Source organism: Lichenostomus cassidix, chromosome 28 (assembly GCF_008360975.1).
Source record: "Lichenostomus cassidix isolate B80296 chromosome 28, HeHo_3.0, whole genome shotgun sequence".
NCBI lineage: Eukaryota > Metazoa > Chordata > Aves > Passeriformes > Meliphagidae > Lichenostomus > Lichenostomus cassidix.
The window spans coordinates 1,871,289-1,897,272 of NC_139508.1; the positions used below are offsets into that span (position 1 = coordinate 1,871,289).

At 44.7% G+C, this 25,984-nt stretch overlaps 1 protein-coding gene and 5 long non-coding RNA genes across 10 annotated transcripts; 3 read left to right on the forward strand and 3 right to left on the reverse strand.

Annotated features, from left to right (window-relative positions):
* Positions 1-248: 248 nt before the first annotated feature.
* LOC146426122 (uncharacterized) lies at positions 249-2,250 on the reverse strand. 2 transcript variants are annotated; one of them, XR_014846244.1, is made up of 6 exons: positions 2,199-2,250; positions 859-2,045; positions 769-798; positions 618-707; positions 356-495; positions 249-294 (listed from the first exon to the last, which is right to left on the reverse strand). It is a non-coding gene; the product is annotated as an uncharacterized LOC146426122 (long non-coding RNA). The 2 variants fall into 2 exon arrangements; XR_014846245.1 differs by lacking the exons at positions 618-707; positions 2,199-2,250 and having other exon boundaries at positions 769-828; positions 889-961.
* On the forward strand, positions 2,110-2,835 carry LOC146426123 (uncharacterized). 2 transcript variants are annotated; one of them, XR_014846243.1, is made up of 2 exons: positions 2,110-2,205; positions 2,322-2,835. It is a non-coding gene; the product is annotated as an uncharacterized LOC146426123 (long non-coding RNA). The 2 variants fall into 2 exon arrangements; XR_014846242.1 differs by having other exon boundaries at positions 2,147-2,224.
* Positions 2,836-4,767: 1,932 nt separating this feature from the next.
* Positions 4,768-5,521, forward strand: LOC146426124 (uncharacterized). Its single transcript, XR_014846271.1, has 2 exons — positions 4,768-5,185; positions 5,434-5,521. It is a non-coding gene; the product is annotated as an uncharacterized LOC146426124 (long non-coding RNA).
* Positions 5,522-10,146: 4,625 nt separating this feature from the next.
* LOC146426125 (uncharacterized) lies at positions 10,147-10,542 on the forward strand. The gene is made up of 2 exons (XR_014846187.1): positions 10,147-10,224; positions 10,416-10,542. It is a non-coding gene; the product is annotated as an uncharacterized LOC146426125 (long non-coding RNA).
* On the reverse strand, positions 10,231-25,878 carry DDX49 (DEAD-box helicase 49). 3 transcript variants are annotated; one of them, XM_085040179.1, is made up of 14 exons: positions 25,742-25,878; positions 24,044-24,167; positions 22,402-22,487; positions 21,636-21,757; positions 21,375-21,562; positions 19,538-19,678; positions 18,377-18,452; positions 17,207-17,283; positions 15,715-15,739; positions 15,475-15,547; positions 13,837-13,911; positions 13,638-13,726; positions 11,738-11,809; positions 10,231-10,846 (listed from the first exon to the last, which is right to left on the reverse strand). In XM_085040179.1, exons 1-14 carry the CDS (start codon positions 25,854-25,856, stop codon positions 10,670-10,672), a joined length of 1,440 nt encoding a protein of 479 aa, XP_084896305.1. In that variant the 5' UTR covers positions 25,857-25,878; the 3' UTR covers positions 10,231-10,669. The 3 variants fall into 3 exon arrangements, with proteins under 3 accessions (XP_084896305.1, XP_084896307.1, XP_084896306.1); XM_085040181.1 differs by lacking the exon at positions 15,715-15,739 and adding an exon at positions 15,962-15,986; XM_085040180.1 differs by lacking the exon at positions 15,715-15,739 and having other exon boundaries at positions 15,475-15,572.
* On the reverse strand, positions 10,858-11,322 carry LOC146426127 (uncharacterized). Its single transcript, XR_014846188.1, has 3 exons — positions 11,186-11,322; positions 10,948-11,134; positions 10,858-10,886 (listed from the first exon to the last, which is right to left on the reverse strand). It is a non-coding gene; the product is annotated as an uncharacterized LOC146426127 (long non-coding RNA).
* Positions 25,879-25,984: the final 106 nt, after the last annotated feature.

Sequence of the window (25,984 nt, forward strand, 5' to 3'; positions counted from 1 at the left end):
ATCCTGAAAGTTTGGGAGTTATTGTGGAATTTTGGGAGTTTTCCTAAAACTTTGGGAGTTATCTTAAAACTTTGGGAGTTATCCTGCAAGTTTGGGAGTTATCCTGGAAATCTGGGAGTTTCCCCAGATGTTTGGGAGTCATCCCAGCTGTTTTCCAGCCCCTGGAACCAAGCAAGGGCTGAGGGAGACCCATGGAGAATCTGAGTGTCCCAAATCCTCTCTGGGGAGAACATGAGCTTTCCAGGGAGGCTCCCAAATCCTCCCCAGGGATCACCTGAGCTCTCCAGGGAGCACCTGAGTGTCCCAAATTCTCCTCAGGGATCACCTGAGTTCCCAAATCCACTCTGGAGAGCACCTGAGCTCCCAAATCCTCTCCAAGGATCACCTGAGCTCCCAAATCCTCTCCAGAGAGCACCTGAGCTCCCAAATCCCCTTTAAGAAGCACCTGAGTTCCCAAATCCTCTCTGGGGAGCACATGAGTTCTTCAGGGATCACCTGAGCTCCCCTAATTCTCCTCAGGGATCACCTGAGTTCCCAAATCCTCTCCAGGGAGCACCTGGGTTCCCAAATCCTTTCTAGGGATCACCTGAGTGCCCTAAATCCTCTCCAAGGAGCACCTGAACTCCCAAATCCTCTCCAAGGAGCACCTGAGCTCCCAAATCCTCCCCAGTGATCACCTGAGCTCCTGACCTTTCTCTGGGGAGCACCTGAGCTCCCAAATGCTCTCCAAGGAGCACCTGAGCTCTCAAATCCTTTTTTAGGGATCACCTGAACTCCCAAATCCTCTCCAAGGAGCACCTGAGCTCCCAAATCCTCCCCAGTGATCACCTGAGCTCCTGACCTTTCTCTGGGGAGCACCTGAACTCCCAAATGCTCTCCAAGGAGCACCTGAGCTCTCCAGGGATCACCTGAGCTCCCAAATCCTCTCCGGGAAGCACCTGAGTTCCCAAATCCCCTCCAGGGCTCACCTGAGCTCCCAGCCACCCCTCTCTGCCCCATCCTGGCCCTGGCATTGCCCAGAGGTGCCAGCTGTGCCCTGCTGCCTGGGCAGCTGGGAGTCACCCCAGAAATTTGGGAATTAACCTAAAAATCTGGGAATCACCCCAGAAATTTGGGAATTAACCTAAAAATCTGGGAGTTATCCTAGAAATTTGGGAATCACCCCAGAAATCTGGGAATTCCCCTAGAAATTTGGGAGTTTATCCTAGAAATTTGGGAATTCCCCTAGAAATCTGGGAATCACCCCAGAAATTTGGGAATCACCCTAAAAATCTAGGAGTTACCCTAAAAATCTGGGAGCTATCATAGAACTTTGGGAGTTACCCTAGAAATTTGTGAATTACCCCAGAAATCTGGGAATTACCCCAGAAATCTGGGAATTACCCTAAAAATCTGGGAGTTATCCTAGAAATTTGGGAATGACCCCAGAAATCTGGGAATTCTCCTAGAAATCTGGGAGTTACCCTAAAAATCTGGGCGTTATCCTGAAAGTTTGGGAGCTATCATAGAACTTTGGGAGTTATCCTAGAAATTTGGGAGTTATCCCAGAAGTTTGAGAGTTATCCCAGAGATTCAGGAGTTCTCCCAGTAATTTGGGGAATCATCCCAGGATTTTGGGAATTTTCCCTTCTGTGTCTCTGAGGTTTTTACATTTTCTAGGCTCAGCAGCCTCGCTGAGGTTTTTCTTTTTTCTCTCTGCAGTTTTTTTAGGAAAAAATCTTGATTTTTGCCAAGAAATCTTCCTGTTTGTCCAGCTGGGGAGGGAGGAGAAGTTCCTCCTGGTCCAATTGCCCAATCCTGAAAGTTGGGAATTATCCTAAAAGTTTGGGAATCATCCTGGAAATTTGGGAATCATCCTGGAAATCTGGGAGTTATCCTAGAAATTTGGGAATTATGCTAGAAATTTGGGAATTATGCTAGAAATTTAGGAATTATCCTACAATTCTGGGAGTTGCCCCAGAACTTTGGGAGTTATCCCAGAAATGTGGGAATTATCCTAAAAGGTTTGGGGGTCACCCTGGAATTTTGGGAGTTATCCTGGAAATCTGGGAGTTTCCCAGATGTTTGGGAATTCCTCAGAACTTTGGGAATTTCCCCAAACTTTGGAAATTCCCCAGATGTTTGGAAGTTTTCCAGATGTTTGGGAATTTCCCCAGATGTTTGGGAATTCCCCCAGATGTTTGGGAATTCCTCAGAACTTTGGCAGTTCCCCAGAACTTTAGGAGTTATCCTAGAACTTTGGGAGTTTCCCAGATGTTTCAGAATTTCCCACAACTGTGGGAATTCCCCAGATGTTTAGGAATTCCGCAGATGTTTGGGAGTTTCCCCAGAACTTTGGAAGTTTCCCAGATGTTTGGAAGTTTCCCAGATTTTTGGGAATTCCCCAGATGTTTGGAAGTTTCCCCAGAACTTTGGGAATTCCTCAGAACTTTAGGAGTTCCCCAGATGTTTGGAAGTTTCCCCAGATGTTTGGGAATTTCCCCAGATGTTTTGGAGTTCCCCAGATGTTCGGGAGTTCCCCCAGAACTTTGGGAATGTCCCCATATGTTTGGGAATTCCCTAGAATTTGGGAGTTTCCCAGATGTTTGGGAATTCCTCAGAACTTTGGGAATTCCTCAGAACTTTGGGAGTTTCCCAGAACTCTGGGAATTTCCCCCAGCTGTTTTCCAGCTGTTCTCCAGCTGTTTTTCAGCCTCAGGAACAGATTCAGCTGTCAGATCACCCTCGGGTTCTCCACATCCTCCCCACTTCCCCAGAGGAACAAAAAAACTGCAATTTTTCCAACCTGGATGAGCCAAAAACTTGAGAATTAATAAAACCTTGGAGCTGAGCAGAGCTGGGCTTTGTCCAGGAATGCTGAATTTGGGGAATTTGGGAAATTTGGGGAAGAATTTGGGGAATTTTTGGGACATCCCTGAGGGCTCTGCTGCCTCTGCAGTGAATTGGAATTCAATGGAGAGAGGCTCAGCTGCTCTTGGGGTTTTTGGGGTTTATTTGGGTTTTTTTGGGTTATTTTTTGGGTTATTTTGGAGGTTTATTTTTGTGGGGTTTTGTGGTTATTTTTGGGGTTTTTTGGGTTTATTTTAGGGGATTTTTTGGGGATTTTTTGGGGATTTTTGGGGTTTTTTTGGGGTTATTTTTGGGGTTATTTTTGGGTTTTTTGGGTTTATTTTAGGGGATTTTTTGGGTTATTTTTGGGTTTTTTTCTGGGTTTTTTTGTTTGTTTGTCTGGTTTTTTTGGGTTTATTTTTGGGGTTTTTTTCTGGGGTTTTTTGGGTTTATTTTTGGGGTTTTTGGGGGGGTTTTTTCTGGGTTTTTTTGGGTTTATTTTTGGGTTTTTTTCCGGGTTTTTTTTTTGTTGGTTTTATTTTCCCTTTTGTATCCTGGAAATCTGGGAGTTATCCTGGAATTCTGGGAGCAAAATTCCAACTTTGGCAGCAGAAAGAACCTGCAGCTGAGTCACCTCTGGAAATCACGGGAGGAGGTTGAAAAATCATGGGAGAAAATCTGAAAATCAATGAAAAGGTTTAAAAAATCGTGTGAGGAGGTCTGAAAATCATGGGAAAATGCTTAAAAATCACATGAAGAGGCCCAAAAATTATGTGAGAAGGTCTGAAAATCATGTGAAATGATTTAAAAATCAGGTGAGAAGGTTTAAAAACCAGGTGGGAAGGTTTAAAAATCATTCAAGAAGGATTAAAAATCAGGTGGGGAAGTTTAAAAATCATGTGAAATGATTTAAAAATCAGGTGAGGACGTTTAAAAATCAGGTGGGAAAGTCCCAAAAATTGGATGAGAAGGTTGAAAAATCACGAGAGAAAGTTTTAAAAATCGTGAGATCTGAAAAAAATCACATGAAAAGCTCCAAAAATCACCTGAAAAAGTCCAAAAATCACCTGAAGAGCTCCAAAAATCACCTGAAGAGCTCCAAAAATCACCTGAAAAAGTCCAAAAATCACATGAAAAGCTCCAAAAATCACCTGAAAAAGTCCAAAAATCACCCCAAAAAGTCCAAAAATCATTCAAGGAGGTCTAAAAGTCACCCGAGAAGATCTGAAAACGATGCAAGGAGCTCTGAAAGTCACCCAGGAAGGTGAGTAAATGCTGAGAAAATAGGAAATTAGGAAATTAATAAGGAAAGAAATGTGGAAATGAATAAGGAAATAAATGAGGAAATTAATAAGGAAATTAATTAGGAAATGAATAAGGAAAGAAATGAGGAAATTAGGAAATTAATAAAGAAATTAATAAGGAAATAAATGAGGAAATTAGGAAATTAATAAAGAAATTAATGAGGAAATTAATAAGGAAAGAAATGAGGAAATGAGGAAATTAATAAGGAAATCTGAATTTTTATCAGAATAACTTCTTGATGGAGGCAAAGAAAGAAACTTTTTTTATTTTGTTAGCCGAGGATGAAACTCGAGGGATGAAACTTTAATTGTTGTCATTCAATAACTCCGTTATTGAAAAGAAAAAAATAAAAATAGGTTAGCTTAGAATCTTTATCAGAATGAGTTCTTGATGGAGGAAAAGAAAATAGTTTTTTGTTTGTTTGCTGAGGATGAAGCTCCAGGGGGAATTTGTAATTAAATAACTCCATTAATGACAAAAAAAAAAAACAAAACAACAAAACCTTTGAATTTTTATCAGAATGACTTCTTGATGGAAGCAAAGAATGAAATTTTTTGTTTGCTGAGGATGAAACTCCAGGGGAATTTGTAATTAAATAACTCCATGAATGAAAAGATAAAATAAAATAAAAACAATATAAAAATAGGTTATTTAACTTTAAATTTTTACCAGAATAAGTTCATGATGGAAGCAAAGAATGAAATTTTTTGTTTGCTGAGGATGAAGCTCCAGGGGGAATTTGTAATTAAATAACTCCATGAATGAAAAAAAAAATAAAATAAAAATAGGTTATTTAACTTAGAAAGAAGAGCTTTTGTTTGCTGAGGATGAAGCTCCAGGGGAATTTGTAATTAAATAACTCCATTAATGAAAAAAAATAAAATAAAAATAAAATAAAAATAGGTTATTTAACTTAGAATTTCTATCTGAATAAGTTCTTGATGGAGGCAAAGAGTGAAATTTTTTGTTTGTTGAGGATGAAGCTCCAGGGGGAATTTGTAATTAAATAACTCCATTAATGAAAAGATAAAATAAAATAAAATAAAAATAGGTTATTTAACTTAGAAAGAAGAGCTTTTGTTTGCTGAGGATGAATCCAGAATTTGTATTAATAACAATGAATAATAAATAAAAATAAAATAAAAATAGGTTATTTAACTTAGAATTTCTATCAGAATGAGTTCACGATGGAAGCAAAGAATGAAATTTTTTGTTTGCTGAGGATGAAGCTCCAGGGGGAATTTGTAATTAAATAACTCCATGAATAACAAAAAAATAAAATAAATAAAATAAAAATAGGTGACCTAACCCAGCTGCTCCTGGAGGAGGAAAAAAAAAAGGTTTATTTTTAGTGCAGAAATGTTCTTTTTACACTTGACAGCACAGGGCTGGAAAAATGATCCTAAAAACCAAAAAAACCCCAAAAAAACAGCAACAAAAAAAAATCCCAACGCCCTTTAATTAGTAATTATTTGTAATTATTTGGAATTATTGGAATTATTTGTAATTATTAGTAATTATTTGTAATTTGTGCTCAGAGGGGCAATGAGGTGAGTTCAGCACTCAGTTTGTCCCAAAATCTGCTTTTCCCTCGGAATTTTCCTGCCAAAATCTGGCAGAATTTACTCATTTGAGGTGCAAAATTTACTGAATTTGAGGTGGAAAATTTGCTGATTTGAGGTGCAGAATTTGCTGATTTTAACCCAGAATTTACTGAATTTGAGGCTCAGAATTTGCTGATTTGAGTCTGAGAATTTACTGGATTTTAACCTAGAATTTACTGAATTTGAGGCTCAGAATTTACTGAATTTAAAGCCCAGAATTTACTGATTTGAGGCTCAGAATTTTCTGATTTTAACCAGAATTTGCTGAATTTGAGGTGCAGAATTTCCCCCAAATCAGAAAAGCATTATTAACTATTAATAACACTATTATTAAGTATTAAATATTAATATTAAGTATTAAACCACATTAAAGTCAAATGATAGTTAAATATTCGAGGATTTGAGATTTATTTTATTGTGTTTCATTGAAATATTTAGCTCAGGAAACTTTTCCTTATTTTCTCTTCAGTTCATTTTTATTGTTTTCTGTTAAGATTTTGTGTCAAATGTTGATTTTTTACACCCAAAACCACCTGGGAAAAGCAGAATTTGTGGTGTTGGGAGGGAATTCTGTAATTCTGGAATTCCAGAGCTGCCCAGCTGCAGGAAAAGGACATTTCTGGGGAAAAAATCTGCTTTTTAGGGCTTTCAGTTTGATCTGCTGTTGGGATTTATTTATTCCTGGGTGAGGAATTCCAGAAATCCCATTTTTTTTCTCATCTCCCAGGGGTTGGATTTGATCATTCCTTGGGTTTGGAATCCCAAAAATCCCAATTTCCTCAAAAATCCCAATTTTCTCTCATCTCCCAGAAATGGAATTTCATCATTCCCTGGGTTTGGAACCTTAAAAATCCCAATTTTCTCAAATATCCCAATTTTTTTCTCATCTCCCAGGGATTAGATTTGATCATTCCTTGGGTTTGGAATTCCAGAAATCCCAATTTTCTTGGATATTCCACTTTTTTTTCCTCATTTCCATGCCCCAGGGATTGGATTTTCTCATTCCTTGGGTTTGGAATCTTAAAAATCCCAATTTTTTCAGATATCCCATTTTTTTCCTCATCTCCCAGGAGTTGGATTTGATCATTCCTTAGGTTTGGAATTCCAGAAATCCCAATTTCCTCAAAAATCCCAATTTTCTCTCATCTCCCAGGAATGGAATTTTCTCATTCCCTGGGTTTGGAACCTTAAAAATCCCAATTTTCTCAAATATCCCAATTTTCTCTCATCTCCCAGGAGTTGGATTTGATCATTCCTTGGATTTGGAATTCAAAAAATCCCAATTTCCTCAAAAATCCCAATTTTCTCTCATCTCCCAGGGATTGGATTTTTTAATTCCTTGGATTTGGAATCCCAGAAATCCCAATTTTCTCGGATATTCCACTTTTTTCCTCCTCATTTCCATGCCCCTGAGGATGGAATTTTATCATTCCCTGGGTTTGGAATTCCAAAAATCCCAATTTTCCTCAAAAATCCCAATTTTCTCAGAAATTCCAATTTTCTCTCATCCCCCAGGGGTTGGATTTGATCATTCCTTGAGTTTGGAATTCCAGAAATCCCAATTTTCTCAGAAATTCCAATTTTTTCTCATCTCACAGGGATTGGATTTGATCATTCCTTAGGTTTGGAATTCCAGAAATCCCAATTTTCTCAAATTTCCCAATTTTGTCTCATTTCCCAGGGACTGGATTTTTCTCATTCCCTGGGTTTGGAACCTTAAAAATCCCAATTTTCTCAAATATCCCAATTTTCTCTCATCTCCCAGGGGTTGGATTTGATCATTCCTTGGATTTGGAATCTTAAAAATCCCAATTTTTTCAGATATCCCATTTTTTTCCTCATCTCTCAGGAGTTGGATTTGATCATTCCTTGGATTTAGAATTCCAGAAATCCCAATTTCCTCAAATATCCCAATTTTTTTCTCATCTCCCAGGGATTGGATTTGATCATTCCTTGGGTTTGGAATTCCAGAAATTCCAAATTTTCTTGGATATTCCACTTTTTTCTAATCTCCCAGAGATTAGATTTTCTCATTCCCTGGGTTTGGAACCTTAAAAATCCCAATTTTCTCAAATATCCCAATTTTCTCTCATCTCCCAGGAATGGAATTTTATCATTCCCTGAGTTTGGAATCTTAAAAATCCCAATTTTCTCAGAAATTCCAATTTTTTCTCATCTCCCAGGGATTAGATTTGATCATTCCTTGGATTTGGAATCTTAAAAATTCCAATTTTTTCAGATATCCCATTTTTTTCCTCATCTCTCAGGAGTTGGATTTGATCATTCCTTGGATTTGGAATTCCAGAAATCCCAATTTCCTCAAAAATCCCAATTTTCTCTCATCTCCCAGAGGATTGAATTTTCATTTTCCTCCATCCCAACCAGCTCAGCAGCAGAAAATTCCCCAATTCCCACCAAAAATCCAATATCCAAGTCCCAAAATTCCCAAAAATTCCAATATCCAAGTCCCAAAATTCCCCCCCAAAAAAATGCAATGTCCACATCCCACAATTCCCCAAAAAAAGCAATTTCCAGATCCCACAATTCCCAAAAAAATGCAATTTCCAGGCACCTGTGGCAATAAATATTTATTTCTCTCTGTCCCCAGACACTGTTTTTGGACAGAAATAACAGAATTTCAGTCAAAAAAAGGCGCTGAGGATCCCAGGTGGGTCAAAAAAACCCAAAAATTGGGATTTTTTTTGGTCTCCAGAGGGATTTTAAATGGGATTTTTTTAAATTTTTTTTTTTTAAATGGGATTTTTTAATGGGATTTTAACCAAAAATCCCACTGTGGTTCCTCTGGATGGAATAAGGAATGAGGAAAATTTTGTTCTGGGCAGGAATTACCCCAAAAATTCAGGAAAAACAGGGAATTGTCCCCAAAAAACCAGGAAATTTTGTCAGAAATGGTCAAAAAATCCCATCCAGGGCATTAAAAATCCCTTAAAAATCCAAAAAATTCCCCAAAAAATCCTTCAATCCACAACCCAACCTCCCTGTGCATTCCAGGAATTCTCCTCCAGGAAAACTGATTTTTTTTTTAAATTTCTCCTGATATTTTTAACCTCTCAGGGGAGAATTTGTTGATCCAAACAAGTGTTGAGTGGAAATCCCAAGCCTGGAGATTCAAATCCCAGTTGGATAAATCAGATTTCAGCTGCTGAAAATCTGAAAAAAAATCTGAAAAAAAATCTGAAAAAAAATCTGAAAAAAATTGAAAAAAATCTGAAAAAATTTGAAAAAAATTTGAAAAACTGAAAAATCTGAAAAAACTGAAAACTGAAAAAAATCTGAAAACTGAAAAATATCTGAAAAATCTAAAAATCTGAATCTGAAACTGAAAAACGAAAAAAATGAAAAAATTCGAAAAATCTGAAAAAAAATCTGAAAAAAAATCTGAAATCTCCTGGAAGGAATTCTCCAGCCTGCCAGGAATGTCTCCAGTGGGAAAAAAATCATCCCTGGGAAGGTGAGGAGGAATTGGGATGGAATTCCCAAAAAATCCTGGAATTTTGGGATTTTTCCACTCAGCAGTGATTTATTTGGCTGAGATGGAATTCCCAAAATTCTGAAATTCTGAAGCTCCCAGGGTGGAACTGAGTGATTTTTGAAGTCCTTCCAGCCCAAACCATTCTGGAATTCTGGGATTTTGGGATTTTTCCACCCAGTAATGATTTGGCTGAGATGGAATTCCCAAAATTCTGGAATTTTGGGATTTTCCCACCCAGCAGTGATTTATTTGGCTGAGATGGAATTCCCAAAACTCTGGAATTTTGGAGCTCCCAGGATGGAACTGAGTGATTTTTGAAGTCCTTCCAGCCCAAACCATTCTGGAATTTTGGGATTTTCCCTTCTTTCCAGCAGTGATTTGGCTGAGATGGAATTCCCAAAAAATCCTGGATCCCAGAAGTGTCCAGGATGAGGTTTGGAACATTTTTGGGATGAACTTTAAAGTCCTTCCAGCCAAAACCATTCCAGAATTCTGGGATTTTGGGATTTTTCCACCCAGTAATGATTTGGCTGAGATGGAATTCCCAAAACTCTGGAATTCTGGGATTTTTCCACCCAGCAGTGATTTATTTGGCTGAGATGGAATTCCCAAAATCCTGGAATTTTGGAGCTCCCAGGGTGGAACTGAGTGATTTTTAAGGTCCTTAAAAATTCTGGAATTTTGGGATTTTTCCACTCAGCAGTGATTTATTTGGCTGAGATGGAATTCCCAAAAAATCCTGGATCCCAGAAGTGTCCAGGATGAGGTTTGGAGCATTTTTGGGATGAGTTTTGAAGTCCTTCCAGCCAAAACCATTCCAGGATTTTGGGATTTTTCCACCCAGTAATGATTTGGCTGAGATGGAATTCCCAAAGTTCTGGAATTTTGGAGCTCCCAGGATGGAGCTGAGTGATTTTTGAAGTCCTTCCAGCCCAAACCATTCTGGAATTTTGGGATTTTGGGATTCTTCTCCCCAGCAGTAATCTGGCTGAGGTGGAATTCCCAAAAAATCCTGGAATTTTGGGATTTTCCCACCCAGCAGTGATTTGGTTGAGATGAAATTCCCAAAATTCTGGAATTTTGGAGCTCCTAGGGTGGAACTGAGTGATTTTTGAAGTCCTTCCAGCCCAAACCATTCTGGAATTTTGGGATTTTTCCACCCAGCAGTGATTTATTTGGCTGAGATGGAATTCCCAAAACTCTGGAATTTTGGGATTTTTCCACCCAGCAGTGATTTGGCTGAGGTGGAATTCCCAAAATTCTGGAATTCTGGAGCTCCCAGGCTGGAACTGAGTGATTTTTAAAATCCTTCCACCCCAAACCATCCCGGAATTCCGGAATTCTTCCCCCCAGCAATAATTTCACTCAGAAATTTCCACATCGAAACTGTCAAATCCCAAAATTCCCAAATTTCCCAGGGAAATCCAGCCTGGTGACATCACTGCTGCTCCTCTTCCATCTTCCTCCTCCTCCTCTCCATCCTCCTCCTCATTTTCCTGGCCAGCTGCAGCTCTCTGCTCCTCTGCAGCTTCCTCTGCACCTGCTGCCGACACTCCTTGTTCTTCTGCCGGATTTTGGCCAATTCGGCTTTCCTCCTGGCCTCCAGCTCAGGGTCCTGCAGGGACACAGCGGGACATTGGGGACAGAGCAGGACACTTGGGGACAGAGCAGGACATCGTTTGGGACAACCCCAGGACATTGGGGACAGAGCGGGACATTGGGGACAAAGCCAGGATAATGGGGACAAAGCCAGGACACTTGGGGACAAGCCCAGGACATCTGGGGACAACCCCAGGAAACTTGGGGACAAATTTAGGACATTTGGGGACAAAGCCAGGACATCTGGGGACAAACCAGGACAATGGGGACAACCTCAGGACACTTGGGGACAACCTCAGGACATCTGGGGACAAAGCCAGGACATTCCCAGGACATTTGGGAGAAACCAGGACACTGGGGACAAAGCCAGGACACTTGGGGACAAAGCCAGGACACTTGGGGACAAAGCCAGGACACTGGGGACAAAGCCAGGACACTTGGGGACAAAGCCAGGACAATGGAGACAAACCCAGGACACTTGGGGACAAGCCCAGGACATCACTGGAGACAAAGCCAGGACATTTGGAGACAACCTCAGGACACTTGGGGACACACCCAGGACACTTGGGGACAAAGCCAGGACGTTTGGGGACAACCCAGGACATTTTGGGACAAACCAGGACATCTGGGGACAACCCCAGGATAATTTGGGGACAACCCCAAGAGGTCATTGGGGACAATCCCAGGACATCTGGGGACAACCCCAGGACAATGGGGACAACCCCAGGACAATGGGGACAATCCCAGGACAATCCCTTGGCCTTCCCCAGGTCTCCCCAAACCTCATCCCTTCTCCAGTCCTTTTTTAATATTCAAACTATTAAACTGTTGAAAATATTTTAATGTGGAATAGAATCTGATTTTGGGTTGATTTGAAATAAACCCAACCCAACCCAACCCAACCCACCTTCCCCTCCAGGATCAGCTGCTTCCGCTTGTTGATTTCCTTCTTCTCGTCAAAATCCATTCCCTCCAGCTCCTGGGAGGGAAAACAGAAATTGGGAATGGGAAAAGGGAAATTGGGAATGGGAAAAGGGAAATTGGGAATGGGGAAAAATAGTTGGGAATGGGAAAAGAGAAATTGGGAATGGGAAAAGAGAGTTGGGAATGGGAAAAGAGAGTTGGGAATGGGGAAAGAGAAATTGGGAATGGGAAAAGAAAAATTGGGAATGGGAAAAGGGAAATTGGGAATGGGAAAAGGGAAATTGGGAATGGGAAAAGAGAGTTGGGAATGGGAAAAGAGAGTTGGGAATGGGGAAAGAGAAATTGGGAATGGGAAAAGAAAAATTGGGAATGGGAAAAGGGAAATTGGGAATGGGAAAAGGGAAATTGGGAATGGGAAAAGAGAGTTGGGAATGGGAAAAGAGAGTTGGGAATGGGGAAAGAGAAATTGGGAATGGGAAAAGAAAAATTGGGAATGGGAAAAGGGAAATTGGGAATGGGAAAAGGGAAATTGGGAATGGGAAAAGAGAGTTGGGAATGGGAAAAGAGAGTTGGGAATGGGAAAAGAGAAATTGGGAATGGGAAAAGAAAAATTGGGAATGGGAAAAGGGAAATTGGGAATGGGAAAAGGGAAATGGGGATGGGAAAAGGGAAATTGGGAATGGGAAAAGGGAAATTGGGAATGGGAAAAGAAAAATTGGGAATGGGAAAAACAGAAATTGGGAATGGGAAAAGGGAAATTGGGAATGGGAAAAGAGAAATTGGGAATGGGAAAAACAGAAATTGGGAATGGGGAAAAATAGTTGGGAATGGGAAAAAAGAGAGTTGGGAATGGGAAAAGGGAAATGGGGATGGGAAAAACAGAAATTGGGAATGGGAAAAGGGAAATTGGGAATGGGGAAAGGGAAATTGGGAATGGGAAAAGAGAAATTGGGAATGGGAAAAACAGAAATTGGGAATGGGGAAAAAGAGGAATTGGGAATGGGAAAAGAGAGTTGGGAATGGGAAAAGAGAAATTGGGAATGGGAAAAGAGAGTTGGGAATGGGAAAAGGGAAGTGGGAATGGGAAAAAAGCACTTGGGAATGGGAAAAGAGAGTTGGGAAAGGAAAAAAGGAGCTGAGAATGGGAAAAGAGAAATTGGGAATGGGGAAAAAAAAGAGTTGGGAATGGGAAAGGAGGAGCTGGGGATGGGAAAAGGGAAATTGGGACTGGGAAAAAAGAGGAGTTGGAAATGGGAAAAAGGAAGTGGGAATGGGAAAAAGGAAGTGGGAATGGGAAAAGGGAAGCGGGAATGGGAAAAGAGAAATTGGGAATGGGAAAGGAGGAGTTGGGAATGGGAAAAGGGAAGTGGGAATGGGAACAGAGAAATTGGGATTGGGAAAAAAGAGGAGTTGGGAATGGGAAAAAATGCAATTGGGAATGGGGAAAAGGAAGTGGGGATGGGAAAGGAGAGTTGGGAATGGAAAAAAAAGAGTTGGGAATGGGAAAGGAGGAATTGGGAATGGGAAAGGAGGAGTTGGGAATGGGAAAGGAGGAGTTGGGAATGGGAAAAAAGCACTTGAGAATGGGAAAAGAGAAGTGGGAATGGGAAAAGAGCAACTGGGAATGGGAAAAGAGAAATTGGGAATGGGAAAAGAATGAGCTGGGAATGGGAAAAAAGCAGTTGGGAATGGGAAAAGAGCAGTTGGGATGGGAAGAGCAGCCCAGCAGGACCCATCAAGCCCAAACTTCAGCTCCAAAAAACCCTGAAAAACTGCAAATCACCAGCAAAACCACGGGAAGAGACCCAACCATCCCTCCCCCCAGCTCCAGGGGTTTTCCTGCTGGATTTTCCCAGATTTTCCCAGATTCCCAGGACACTCACAATCTCACACTCCCTCCTGGTGACATTCACTTGGGTCAGGATGTCCAACACTCGCTGCTCCTCCACCGAGAACTCCTGCAGCTTCAGCTCTGGGCAGGGAGAGAGATTGGGATCACCAGGGGCTGGAAATCCCCAAAAATCTGGGACAAAAATTCCCGAAATTCACGAAATTGCAGGAATGAGGGATAAATTCACTCACTGATCTCCTCCTCGATGGAATGCACCAGGTGGATGTCATACTGTGTCACCAGGGTGATGGCCAAGCCCTTCCGACCTGGGGGTGACAATAAATGAAATAAAATAAAATAAAATAAAATAAAATAAAATAAAATAAAATAAAATAAAACAAAATAAAATTTGGGAATTTTGGTAGGCGGGGAGGGAGGAATCCAAACCAGCCCAAACCCGAAAAAACCCCAAAAAAACCCCAAAAACCCTCCAAAAACCCCCCCAAAAAACCGAAACCCAAAAACCCCAAAACCCAAAAAACAACAACAAAAAAAACCCCAAAACCCAAAAAAACCACAAAAACCCCAAAACCCCCAAAACCCCAAAAAACCCCAAAAACCCCAAAAAAACCCAAAAACCCCAAAAAACCCCAAAAAACCCAAAAACCCCCAAAAACCCCAAAAAACCCCAAAACCCCTAAAACCACAAAAAACCCAAAAATCCCCCAAAAAACCCCAAAAACCACCAAAAAAACCCAAAAAAACCCCAAAAAACCCAAAAACCCCCAAAAAACAAACAAAAAAAACCCCAAAAAAACAGGGACTGGGGAATTCTGGCAGGTGGGGAGGGATGAATCCAAACCATCCCAAACCCAAAAAACCCCAAAAATCGCAAAAAACCCCAAAAAAACCCCAAAACTCAGGGATTTGGGAATTCAGGCAGGCAGGGAGGGATCAATCCAAACCCAAAAAAACCCCAAAAACAAACAAAAAAACCCCCCAAAAAACCCCAAAAAACCAGGGATTTGGGAATTCTGGCAGGTGGGGAGAGATGAATCCAAACCATCCCAAACCCAAAAAACCCCAAAAACCCAAAACCCCCAAATTTCCCATTTCTGCCCCATTTCTCCATCCCAAAAATCCCAAATTTCCCATTTCTAATCCCAAAATCCCAAATTTCCCATTTCTGGATCCCAAAATCCCAAATTTCCCATTTCTGGATCCCAAAATCCCAAATTTCCCATTTCTGGATCCCAAAATCCCAAATTTCCCATTTCTAATCCCAAAGTTCCCATTTCTCTCCCATTTCTCCATCCCAGAATCCCAGATTTCCCATTTCCCATTATTATTTCTCCATCCCAAAATCCCAAATTTCCCATTTCTCATCCCAAAATCCCAAATTTCCCATTTCTCATCCCAAAATCCCAAATTTCCCATTTCTCATCCCAAAATCCCAAATTTCCCATTTCTAATCCCAAATTTCCCATTTATCTCCCCTTTCTCCATCCCAAGAATCCCAAATTTCCCATTATTATTTCTCCATCTCAAAATCCCAAATTTCCCATTTCTCCATCCCAAAATTCCCATTTCTAATCCCAAAAATCCCAAATTTCTCATTTCTCCATCCCCAAATCCCAAATTTCCCATTATTTCTCCATCCCAAAAATCCCAAAATCCCAAATTTCCCATTTCTATCCCATTTCTCCATCCCCAAATCCCAAATTTCCCATTTCTAAGCCCAAATTTCCCATTTCTAATCCCAAATTTCCCATTTCTAACCCCAAAACCCCAAATTTCCCATTATTTCTCCATCCCCAAATCCCAAATTTCCCATTTCTAACCCCAAATTTCCCATTTCTAACCCCAAAATCCCAATCTCCCATCCCCACCTGCCCGAGCTGTTCTCCCCACGCGGTGGATGTAGATTTTGGGAAGCCCAGGGGTGTTGTGGTTGATGACAACCTGAACTGCTGGGATGTCCAAACCTCTGGAATTCATGGAAAAAATAAAAAAATTTAATTTATTTAATATCAGGGAATTCCAACTTGGACTGCAGGGATAAAAAATACTCTGGAATTCAGAGAAAAAAAGAAAAAATTTTAATTTATTTCATATCAGGGAATTCCAACCTGCACTGCTGGGATGTCCAAACCTCTGGAATTCACCAAATAAATGGAGAAAAAGAGATTTAATATCAGGGAATTCCAACTTGGACTGCAGGGATGTCCAAACCTCTGGAATTCAGAGAAAAAATCCAAATATTTAACTTATTTCATATCAGGGAATTCCAACCTGAACTGCAGGGATGACCAAATCTCTGGAATTCAGAGAAAAAAATCCAAATATTTAATTTATTTCATATCAGGGAATTCCAACCTGCACTGCAGGGATGTCCAAACCTCTGGAATTCATGGAAAAAATCCAAATATTTCATTTATTTAATAACAGGGAATTCCAACCTGAACTGCTGGGATGTCCAAACCTCTGGAAAACACCAAATAAATGGAGAAAAAGAGATTTAATATCAGGGAATTCCAACCTGCACTGCTGGGATGACAAAACCTCTGGAAAAAACCAAATAAATGGAGAAAAAGAGATTTAATACCAGAGAATTCCAGGGGAAAAAAAAACCCAAATAAATGTACAAAAAGAGATTTAATATCAGAGAATTCCAGGGGAAAAAAAAAATAAATAAAATATTTCACTAATAAAATAATTCGTAAGTAAAATTAATTCAAATAAATCAAATGAAATCAAATGAAATTATTAAAAATCAATAAAATATTTGAATAATACCTAATTAAATCAATAAAAATTATTTAATTTTTTCAGATTTCAGGATTTTTGCTCTTGCCAAAATCCTGGAATTACCTGGCAGCAAAATAAATAATAAAATATTTAATTAATAAAATACTTACTGAATAAAATTAACTCAAATAAAATTAATAAAAATCAACAAAATATTTGAATAATATCCAATTAAATCAATAAAAATTGATTAATTTTTTCAGATTTAAAGGTTTCTCTTGCCAAAATCCTGGATTTACCTGGCAGCAAGATAAATAAATAAAACATTTAACTAGTAAACTAATGTGTAAATAAAATTAATTCAAATAAATAAAATCAATTCCAATGAAATCATTAAAAATCAATAAAATATTTGAATAATATCCAATTAAATCAATAAAAATTGATTAATTTTTTCAGATTTAAGGGTTTCTCTTGCCAAAATCCTGGATTTACCTGGCAGCAAGATAAATAAATAAAACATTTAACTAGTAAAATAATTTGTAAATAAAATTAATTCAAACAAATAAAATCAATTCCAATGAAATTATTAAAAATCAATAAAATATTTGAATAATATCCAATTAAATCAATAAAAATGGATTAATTTTTTTCAGATTTAAGGGTTTCTCTTGCCAAAATCCTGGATTTACCTGGCAGCAAGATAAATAAATAAAATATTTAACTAGTAAAATAATTTGTAAATAAAATTAATTCAACTAAAATTAAGAAAAATAAATACAATATTTGATTAATACCGAATTAAATCAATACAAATGATTTAATTTTGTTCAGATTTCAGGATTTTTGCTGTTGCCAAACTCCTGGAATTACCTGGCAGCAACATCAGTGGCGATGAGGATCTTGAAGATGCTGGACTTGAACTTGGCCAGAGCTGCAAACCTTTGCCTCTGGGGAGGGAAAATAATAAATAATAAATGATAAATGATAAAGGATGTGGGATTGGCAGGAAGTGCAGGAAGGGAAAATCAGGGAAAACCAAGGGGAAAGCAAGGGGAAAGTAAGGGAAAAACCAATGGAAAACTAATGGAAAATCAGGGAAACCAGGGAAAAGCAAGGGGAAAACCAATGGAAAACTAATGGAAAATCAGGGAAAACAAATGGAAATCAGGGAAAACCAAGGGAAAACAATGGAAAACCTAAAGGAAAACCAAAGGAAAACCAAAGGAAATCAATGGAAAACTAGGGAAAACCAATGGAAAATCAGGGAAAACCAACTGAAAACCAAGGGGAAAACCAAGGGAAAACCAAGGAAAACCAATGGAAAACCAATGGAAATCCAGGAAAACCAAAGGAAAACCAGGGAAAATCAGGGAAAACCAAGGGGGAAACCAAGGAAAATCAAGGAAAATCAGGGAAAACCAATGGAAAACCAAACGAAAATCAGGGAAAACCAATGGAAAACCAGGGAAAACCAAGGAAAACCAATGGAAATTAGGGAAAAGTAATGGAAAACCAAAGAAAATCAATGGAAAACCAGGGAAAATCAGGGAAAACCAATGGAAAACCAATGGAAAACCAATGGAAAACCAATGGAAAATCAATGGAAAACCAGGGAAATCAGGGAAAACCAATGGAAAACCATGGAAAACCAATGGAAAATCAAGGGAAATCAGGGAAAACCAATGGAAATCCAGGAAAACCAAAGGAAGACCAAAGAAAATCAATGGAAAACCAAGGGAAATCAGGGAAAATCAGGGAAAAGCAATGGAAAAGCAAGGGAAATCAGGGAAAACCAAGGAAAACCAAGGAAAACCAATGGAAAACCAATGGAAAACCAAGGGGGAAACCAAGGAAAACCAAGGAAAACCATGGAAAAACCAAAGGAAAACCAAGGAAAACCAAAGGAAATCAGGGAAAACCAAGGAAAGTCGATTGAAATCAGGGAAAACCAATGGAAAACCAATGGAAAACCAAGGAAAACCAAGGAAATCCAATGGAAAATCAGGGAAAACCAAGGAAATCCAAGGGATTTGGGCTCACCTGCTTCATCATGGAGTGCAGAGCCACGGAGGGGAATTTGTATTTCCTCAGCATCATGTTCAACACCTGGCAGTCCCTGGAGGGGGAAAATGGGGAAAAATGGGGAAAAAATGAGGATGAGGCAAAGGAATGGGTTGGGATGGACAGGGGATGGACAAGGGATGATTGCAGGGATGGGTTTGTATGGGAAATGTGGGCTGGGAAAAGTGTTTGGTGGATTTTTCAGGGAAAGGAAGGGGAAATCAAGGGGAAAACCATGGGAAATCAAGGGGAAAACCATGGGGAAACCAATGGAAAATCAGGGAAAAACTAGGGAAAATCCCATTGACTTGCAGGTTTTGGTGAAGGTGATGATGGCCCTGGTTGATGATGATGATGGTTTCCTGGTTTTCCCAGAAAAACCAAGGGAAAACCAAGGGAAAACCAAGGAAAAACCAGGGAAAACCAGGGGAAAACCAGGGAAAATCAGGGAAAACCAAGGGGAACACCAAGGGGAACACCAAGGGAAAATCAGGGAAAACCAACGGGAAAATCAGGGAAAACCAATGGAAAACCAAGGAAAACCAAAGGGCAAATCCACTGACTTGCAGGTTTTGGTGAAGATGATGATGGCCCTGGTTGATGATGATGATGGTTTCCTGGTTTTCCCAGGAAAACCAAAGGGAAAACCAATGAAAAACCAAGAGAAAACCAACGGAAAACCGAGGAAAACCGAGGGGAAAATGAAGGGGAAAACCAACAGGAAAATCAGGGAAAACCAAGGGAAAATCAAGGGAAATCAGGGGAAATCAGGGAAAACCAAGGGAAAAACATGGAAAACCAAGGGAAAACCCAGAGGAAATCAAGGAAAACGAATTAAAACCAATGGGAAACCAATGGAAAACCAATGGAAAATCAAGGAAAACCAAGGGAAAAACCAATGGAAAATCAAGGGGAAAACCCAGGGGAAAACCCAGGAAAATCAGGGAAAACCCAGGGAAAATCAGGGAAAACGAATTAAAACCAAGGGAAAACCAGGAAAACCAAGGAAAACCAAGGGAAAACCAAGGGGAAAATCAGGGAAAATCAAGGGGAAACCCAACGAGAAAATCAGGGAAAACCAGGGAAAAACCAATGGAAAACCACAGAAAATCAGGGATAACCCAGGGGAAATCCACTGACTTGCAGGTTTTGGTGAAGATGATGATGGCCCAGTCCTCGTGCTCATCCTGGAAGCTCTGCACCAGGTGCACCAGGTAAGCATCCTTGACTGCCTCGGGCACCAGCAGGTACCTCTGCTCCAGCTGCTCCACTGTCCTCACCCTGGGATGGGAATGGTGGGAAAATCCTGGGATCAGCCAGGCTGGGAAACACCTCTGAGGTCACTTGGCAGCAGATCTGTCACCCCAGATGTGTCACACCATGTCCAGTCCTTCCCTGGACAGCTCCTGGGCAGCTCCTTCCAAGCCCTGAGCACCTTTTCCAGGAGGGAATTCCTGCGGATGTCCCACCTGGCACAGCTTGGGGCTGTCCCCTCCTGTCCTGATGTCCCCTGGGAGCAAAGCCTGACCCACCCTGGCTGTCCCCTCCTGTCCTGATGTCCCCTGGGAGCAAATCCTGGCTGTCCCCTCCTGTCAGGGACTTGTGGAGATTGGGAATTTCCTCCCTGATCCCCATTTTTTCCAGGCTGAACCTCTTCCCATCTCCTTCAGGTGCTCCAGAGCTTTCCCAGGACACACTCCAGTCCCTCCCTGTCCTTGTCCTAAATGTCCCAAAGGAGCAGAGGTGACACACAGGACAGGAAATGCAGAGAAAAGGAGCAGAAAAGAGGGAAAAAACCAGAATTCTGCTCACTCAGACTCAGCCTTCCAGAAGAAGGACAACCCTTTTGCCCCCTGGGAGCAAAGCCTGAGCCACCCTGGCTGTCCCCTCCTGTCCTGATGTCCCCTGGGAGCAAATCCTGGCTGTCCCCTCCTGTCAGGGACTTGTGGAGATTGGGAATTTCCTCCCTGATCCCCATTTTTTCCAGGATGAACCTCTTCCCAGCTCCCTCAGGTGCTCCAGAGCTTTCCCAGGACACACTCCAGTCCCTCCCTGTCCTTGTCACAAATGTCCCAAAGGAGCAGAGGTGACACACAGGACAGGCAACACACAAGAAAAGCTGGGAAAAGGAGCAGAAAAGAGGGAAAAAACCCAGAATTTTGGGCACTCACTCAGACTCAGCCTCCCAGAGGAATGGCCTGTTGTCCCCTGGGAGTAAAACCCGGCTGTCCCCTCCTGTCAGGGACATTTGGAGAGCCACAAGGTCCCCCTGATCCCATTTTCTCCAGGAAAACCTTTTCCCAGCTCCCTCATGTGTTCCAGACCCTCCCTGTCCTTGTCACAAACGTCCCAAAGGAGCAGAGGTGACACACAGGACAGGAAAAGCAGCAAAATGGAGCAGAAAAGAGGGAAAAAACCCAGAATTTTGGGCACTCACTCCAACTCAGCCTCCCAGAAGAAGGACAACCCTGTTGTCCCCTGGGAGCAAAACCTGGCTGTCCCCTCCTGACAGGGACATTTGGAGAGCCACAAGGTCCTCCTGATCCCATTTTCTCCAGGCTGAGCCCCTCAGCTCCCCCAGTCCCTCCCTGTCCTTGTCTCAAGCATCCCAAAGGAGCAGAGGTGACACATAGGACAGGAAAAGCAGGGAAAAGGAGCAGAAAAGAGGGAAAAAACCCAGAATTTTGCGCACTCACTCAGATTCAGCCTCCCAGAAGAAGGACAACCCTGTTGTCCCCTGGGAGCAAAACCTGGCTGTCCCCTCCTGACAGGGACTTGTGGAGATTGGGAATGTCCCCCTGATCCCATTTTCTCCAGGAAGAACCTTTTCCCAGCTCTCTCAGGTGCTCCAGTCCCTCCCTGCCCTTGTCCCAAATGTCCCAAAGGAGCACAGGTGACACACAGGACAGGCAATACACAGGAAAAGCAGGAAAAAGGAGCAGAAAAGAGAGAAAAAACCAGAATTTTGGGCACTCACTCGGACTCAGCCTCCCAGAAGAAGGGCCTGTTGGCAGCCAGGGCCCGCAGCTGGCTCAGGGTGGCACTCAGGGTGGCACTGAAGAGCAGAGTTTGTCGCCTCGCCGGCACAGCCTCCAGGATCACCTCCAGGTCGGCAGTGAAATCAGCACAGCCCTGCTCCAGCAGCCTGTCAGCCTCGTCCAGCACCTGCAAACACCTCCATCAGCTGAATTCCCAGCTGGAAAACCCGCAGGATTCCCGAAAATCCAGCCAGGCTCACCAGGAATCTGAGCTTCTTGAGGCTGAAGGTGGTGGAGCTGCGCAGGTGGTCGGCCAGGCGGCCTGGCGTGGCGATGACCACGTGGGGCTTGCGGGACAGCTCCAGGGCTTGGGCCACCATGTCTGCGGGGAAAAGGTCGGGAATGATGGGGAAAAAGGTTGGGAATGACGGGGAGAAAGGTTGGGAATGACTTACAGGGAAAAACCTCGGGAATTATGGGGAAAAACCTCGGGAATGATGGAGAAAAGGGTCAGGAATGACAGGGAAAAGGTCAGGAATGATGGGGAGAAAGGGAGGGAATGATGGGGAGAAACCTCAGGAATGATGGGGAAAAACTTGGGAATGATGGGGAAAAAGCTCGGGAATGATGCAGAGAAAGCTCGGGAATGATGGGGAGAAACCTCGGGAATGATGGGGAAAAATTTTGGGAATGACAGGGAAAAACCTTGGGAATGACAGGGAAAAAGCTCGGGAATGATGAGGAGAAAGCTTGGGACTGATGGGGAAAACCTCAGGAATGACAGGGAAAAATCTCAGGAATGATGGGAAAAAATCTCAGGAATGACAGCGTGGGATTTTGGGTCCAGGAGCTGGATCCATCATCCTGTGGGTTCTCCCAGCTCAGGGAATTCTCCATCCCATCCCATCATCCCATCCCAATCCCAATCCTATCCCATCCCAATCCCATCATCCCATTATCCCATCCCAATCCCATCCCATTATCCCATATCCCACCCCAGCAGCCCAGGATCCCCACAGGACTCACCCAGGCCACCAACCACCACGCAGTCCTTCAGGCCCAGGGGTTTGCCCAGCACTCGGAACTGCTCGGCGATCTGATACGCCAGCTCCCTGCGGGGAAAGGGACAGCAATGGTAAATCCCACTGCAATCCCAATGGGGCTGAGCAAATCCCATTCCAATCTTGCTGGGGCTGAGCAAATCCCAATCCAATCCCAAAGGGGCTGCCATGGCAAATCCCAATCCAACCCTGCTGGGGCTGCCATGGCAAATCCCATTGCAATCCCAATGGGGTTGCCATGGCAAATCCCATTCCAACCCTGCTGGGGCTGAGCAAATCCCAATCCAATCCCAATGGGGCTGAGCAAATCCTAATCCAATCCTGCTGGGGTTGCAATGGCAAATCCCAATCCAATCCCAAAGGGGCTGCCATGGCAAATCCCAATCCAGTCCCAATGGGGTTGCAATGGCAAATCCCATTCCAACCCCGCTGGGGCCGAGCAAATCCCATTCCAATCCTGCAATCCCTCCCGGGACCCTCCTGCGCTCTGCAGGACCCTCCCAGGGCTCTCTGGTGCTCTCCCAGGCTCTCCTGGGGCTCTCCCAGGCTCTCCAGGACCCTCCTGGGACCCTCTTGTGCTCTCCAGGACCCTCCCAGGCTCTCCAAGGCGCTCTGGTGCCCTCCCAGTGCCCTCCTGGGGCTCTCCAGGACCCTTCTGGGGCTCTCTGGTGCTCTCCCAGGCTCTCCAGGACACTTCCAGGCTCTCCCATGCTCTCCAGGACCCTCCCAGGGCTCTCTGGTGCTCTCCCAGGCTCTCCTGGTGCCCACCTGGGGCTCTCCAGGACCCTCCTGGGACCCTTCTGCGCTCTCCCAGGGTTCTCCCAGGCTCTCCAGGACCCTCCCTGGGCTCTCTGGGGCTCTCCTGGTGCCCTCCTGGGGCTCTCCAGGACACTCCCAGTGCTCTCTGGGGCTCTCCCAGGGCTCTCCTGGAGCTCTCCTGGGGCTCTCCCAGTGCCCTCCCGGGGCTCTCCTGGGCTCTCTGGTGCCCTCCTGGTGCCCGCCTGGGCTCTCCAGGACCCTCCTGAGACCCTCCTGTGCTCTCCAGGGTTCTCCCAGAGCTCTCCCAGGGCTCTCTAGTGCTCTCCCAGTGCCCTCCCAGGGCTCTCCAGAACACTCCCAGTGCTCTCTGGGGCTCTCTGGGGCTCTACCAGGACTCTCCTGGGGCTCTCCCAGGCTCTCCAGGACCCTCCCGGGGCTCTCCCAGGCTCTCTGGTGCCCTCCCGGGGCTCTCCAGGGCTCTCCAGGACCCTCCTGAGACCCTCCTCTGCTCTCCAGGGCTCTCCCAGGCTCTCCAGGACTCTCCTGGGGCTCTCCCAGGCTCTCCAGGACACTCCCAGGGCTCTCCAGGACACTCCCAGGGCTCTCCAGGACTCTCCCAGTGCTCTCTGGGGCTCTCCCAGTGCCCTCCTGGGCTCTCCCGGGCTCTCTGGTGCCCTCCTGGGGCTCTGCAGGACCTTTCTGAGACCCTCCCGGGGCTCTCCAGTACCCTCCCGGTGCTCCCTGCTGCCCTCCCCGTCTCACCCTGTCTCTCCCGGACCCTCCCAAGTCTCTCCCAAGTCTCTCCCTGTTCCTCCCTGTCTCTGCTCGGTCTCTCTGGTCTCAGGTACCTGGTGGGGGTGAGCACGAGGCAGAAGATGCCGTAGGGATCCTCGGAGAGCACCTGCAGCACGGGCAGGACAAACGCTGCCGTCTTGCCGCTGCCCGTCTTGGCACAGCCCAGGCAGTCCCGACCTGCGGGGACAGCGGGGTGAGCCGGGACAGGGGAGGGACAGGGACACTGGGGACAGGGACATGGGGAAAGGGACAGGGGGAAAGGGACAGGGGGACAGGGATAAGGGGACAGGGACAGCGGGGTGAGCCGGGACAGGGGAGAGGACAGGGACATTGGGACAGGGACACTGGGGACAGGGACACTGGGGACAGGGACACTGGGGACAGGGACACTGGGGACAGGGACACTGGGGACAGGGGATAAGGGGACAGGGACACTGGGACAAGGACACTGGGACAGGGACACTGGGACAGGGACACCGGGATGAGCTGGGACACGGGAGGGGACAGGGACACTGGGAAAGGGGATAAGGGGACAGGAACACTGGGATGAGCTGGGATATGGGGGGACTGGGACACTGGGGACAGGGACACCGGGGACAGGGACAATGGGACAGGGACATTGGGGACAGGGACACTGGGGACAGGGGATAAGGGGACAGGGACACTGGGACAGGGGATAAAGGGACAGGGACACTGGGACAAGGACATTGGGACAGGGACATGGGGAAAGGGACAGGGGGACGAGCCAGGATATGGACGGGACAGGGACACTGGGGACAGGGACACTGGGAAAGGGGATAAGGGGACAGGGACAGTGGGGACAGGGACAGTGGGATGAGCTGGGATACGGGAGGGGATAGGGACACTGGGGACAGGGACACTGGGAAAGGGGATAAGGGGACAGGGACACTGGGGACAGGGACAGCGGGATGAGCCAGGATATGGGAGGGACAGGGACACTGGGAAAGGGACAGGGGGAGAAGGACACTGGGGACAGGGACACCGGCATGAGCTGGGACATGGGAAGGGACAGGGACACTGGGAAAGGGACACCGGGAAAGGGACACTGGGAAACAGCAGGAGTGGGACCGGGATGGGAAAGGGACACCGGGGACACTGGGAAAGGGACACTGGGGAAAGAGGATAAGGGGAAAGGGACACCGGGGACAGGGACACTTGGAAAGGGACACTGGGCAAGGGACACAGAGAAAAGGGACACTGGGGGAAGAGCAGCCAATCCCGAGGAAGGGATGGGGGTCAGTCAGGGGTCATTCCCGGGGGTGAAACCAGGACTGTGAAGGGTCATTCCCGGGGATGGGATGGGATAATGGGATGGGATTGGGATTGGATAATGGGGTGGGATTTGGGGATGGGATAATGGGATAGGATGGGATTTTGGGATGGATGGGACGGGATCTATGGGATGGGATAATGGGATGGGGTTGGGATTGGATAATGGGGTGGGATTTGGGGATGGCATGGGATAATGGGATAGGATGGGATTTTGGGATAGGATGGGATAATGGGATCTATGGGATGGGATAATGGGATGGGGTTGGGATGGGGTTGGGATGGGATGGGGACAGTGAGGGGTCATTCCCGGGGATGGGATTGGGATGGGATTTTGGGATGGGATTTTGGGATGGGCTGGGCACCGCGAAGGCTCACTCCCGGCTACCGCACAGGCCCATCCATGGCCGTCCCGGGCTGGATCCCGCCCCGCTCTCCGCCCTCCCCGCGGCACGGCTCACCCTGCAGCACGGCCGGGATGCACGCAGCCTGCACGGGCGTCGGCCGCTCCAGCCCGACCTGCCGCGCCTGCTCCGCCAGCCAGCCCGCCAGCCCGAGCGCCCGGAACGCCGCCATGCCGCCCTGTGCCCGGCGCGCACTGATGGCGTCACCGCCGCACCCGCCGCTCATTGGCTGAGCGCCTAACCCCGCCCACGCCGACAACACCTCGCCGCGCTTTGATGACGTCTTGAATTTCTATTGGC

Excerpts from the sequence above, each read along its gene's own strand:
- DDX49 (XM_085040180.1), bottom strand. The coding sequence starts at position 25,856 with ATGGCGGCGTTCCGGGCGCTCGGGCTGGCGGGCTGGCTGGCGGAGCAG. Across the intron at positions 17,284-18,376 it reads TGCACTCCATGATGAAGCAG|AGGCAAAGGTTTGCAGCTCT; the intron begins GTGAGCCCAAAT and ends TTCCCTCCCCAG. Across the intron at positions 13,912-15,474 it reads GGGGAGAACAGCTCGGGCAG|GTCGGAAGGGCTTGGCCATC; the intron begins GTGGGGATGGGA and ends TGTCACCCCCAG.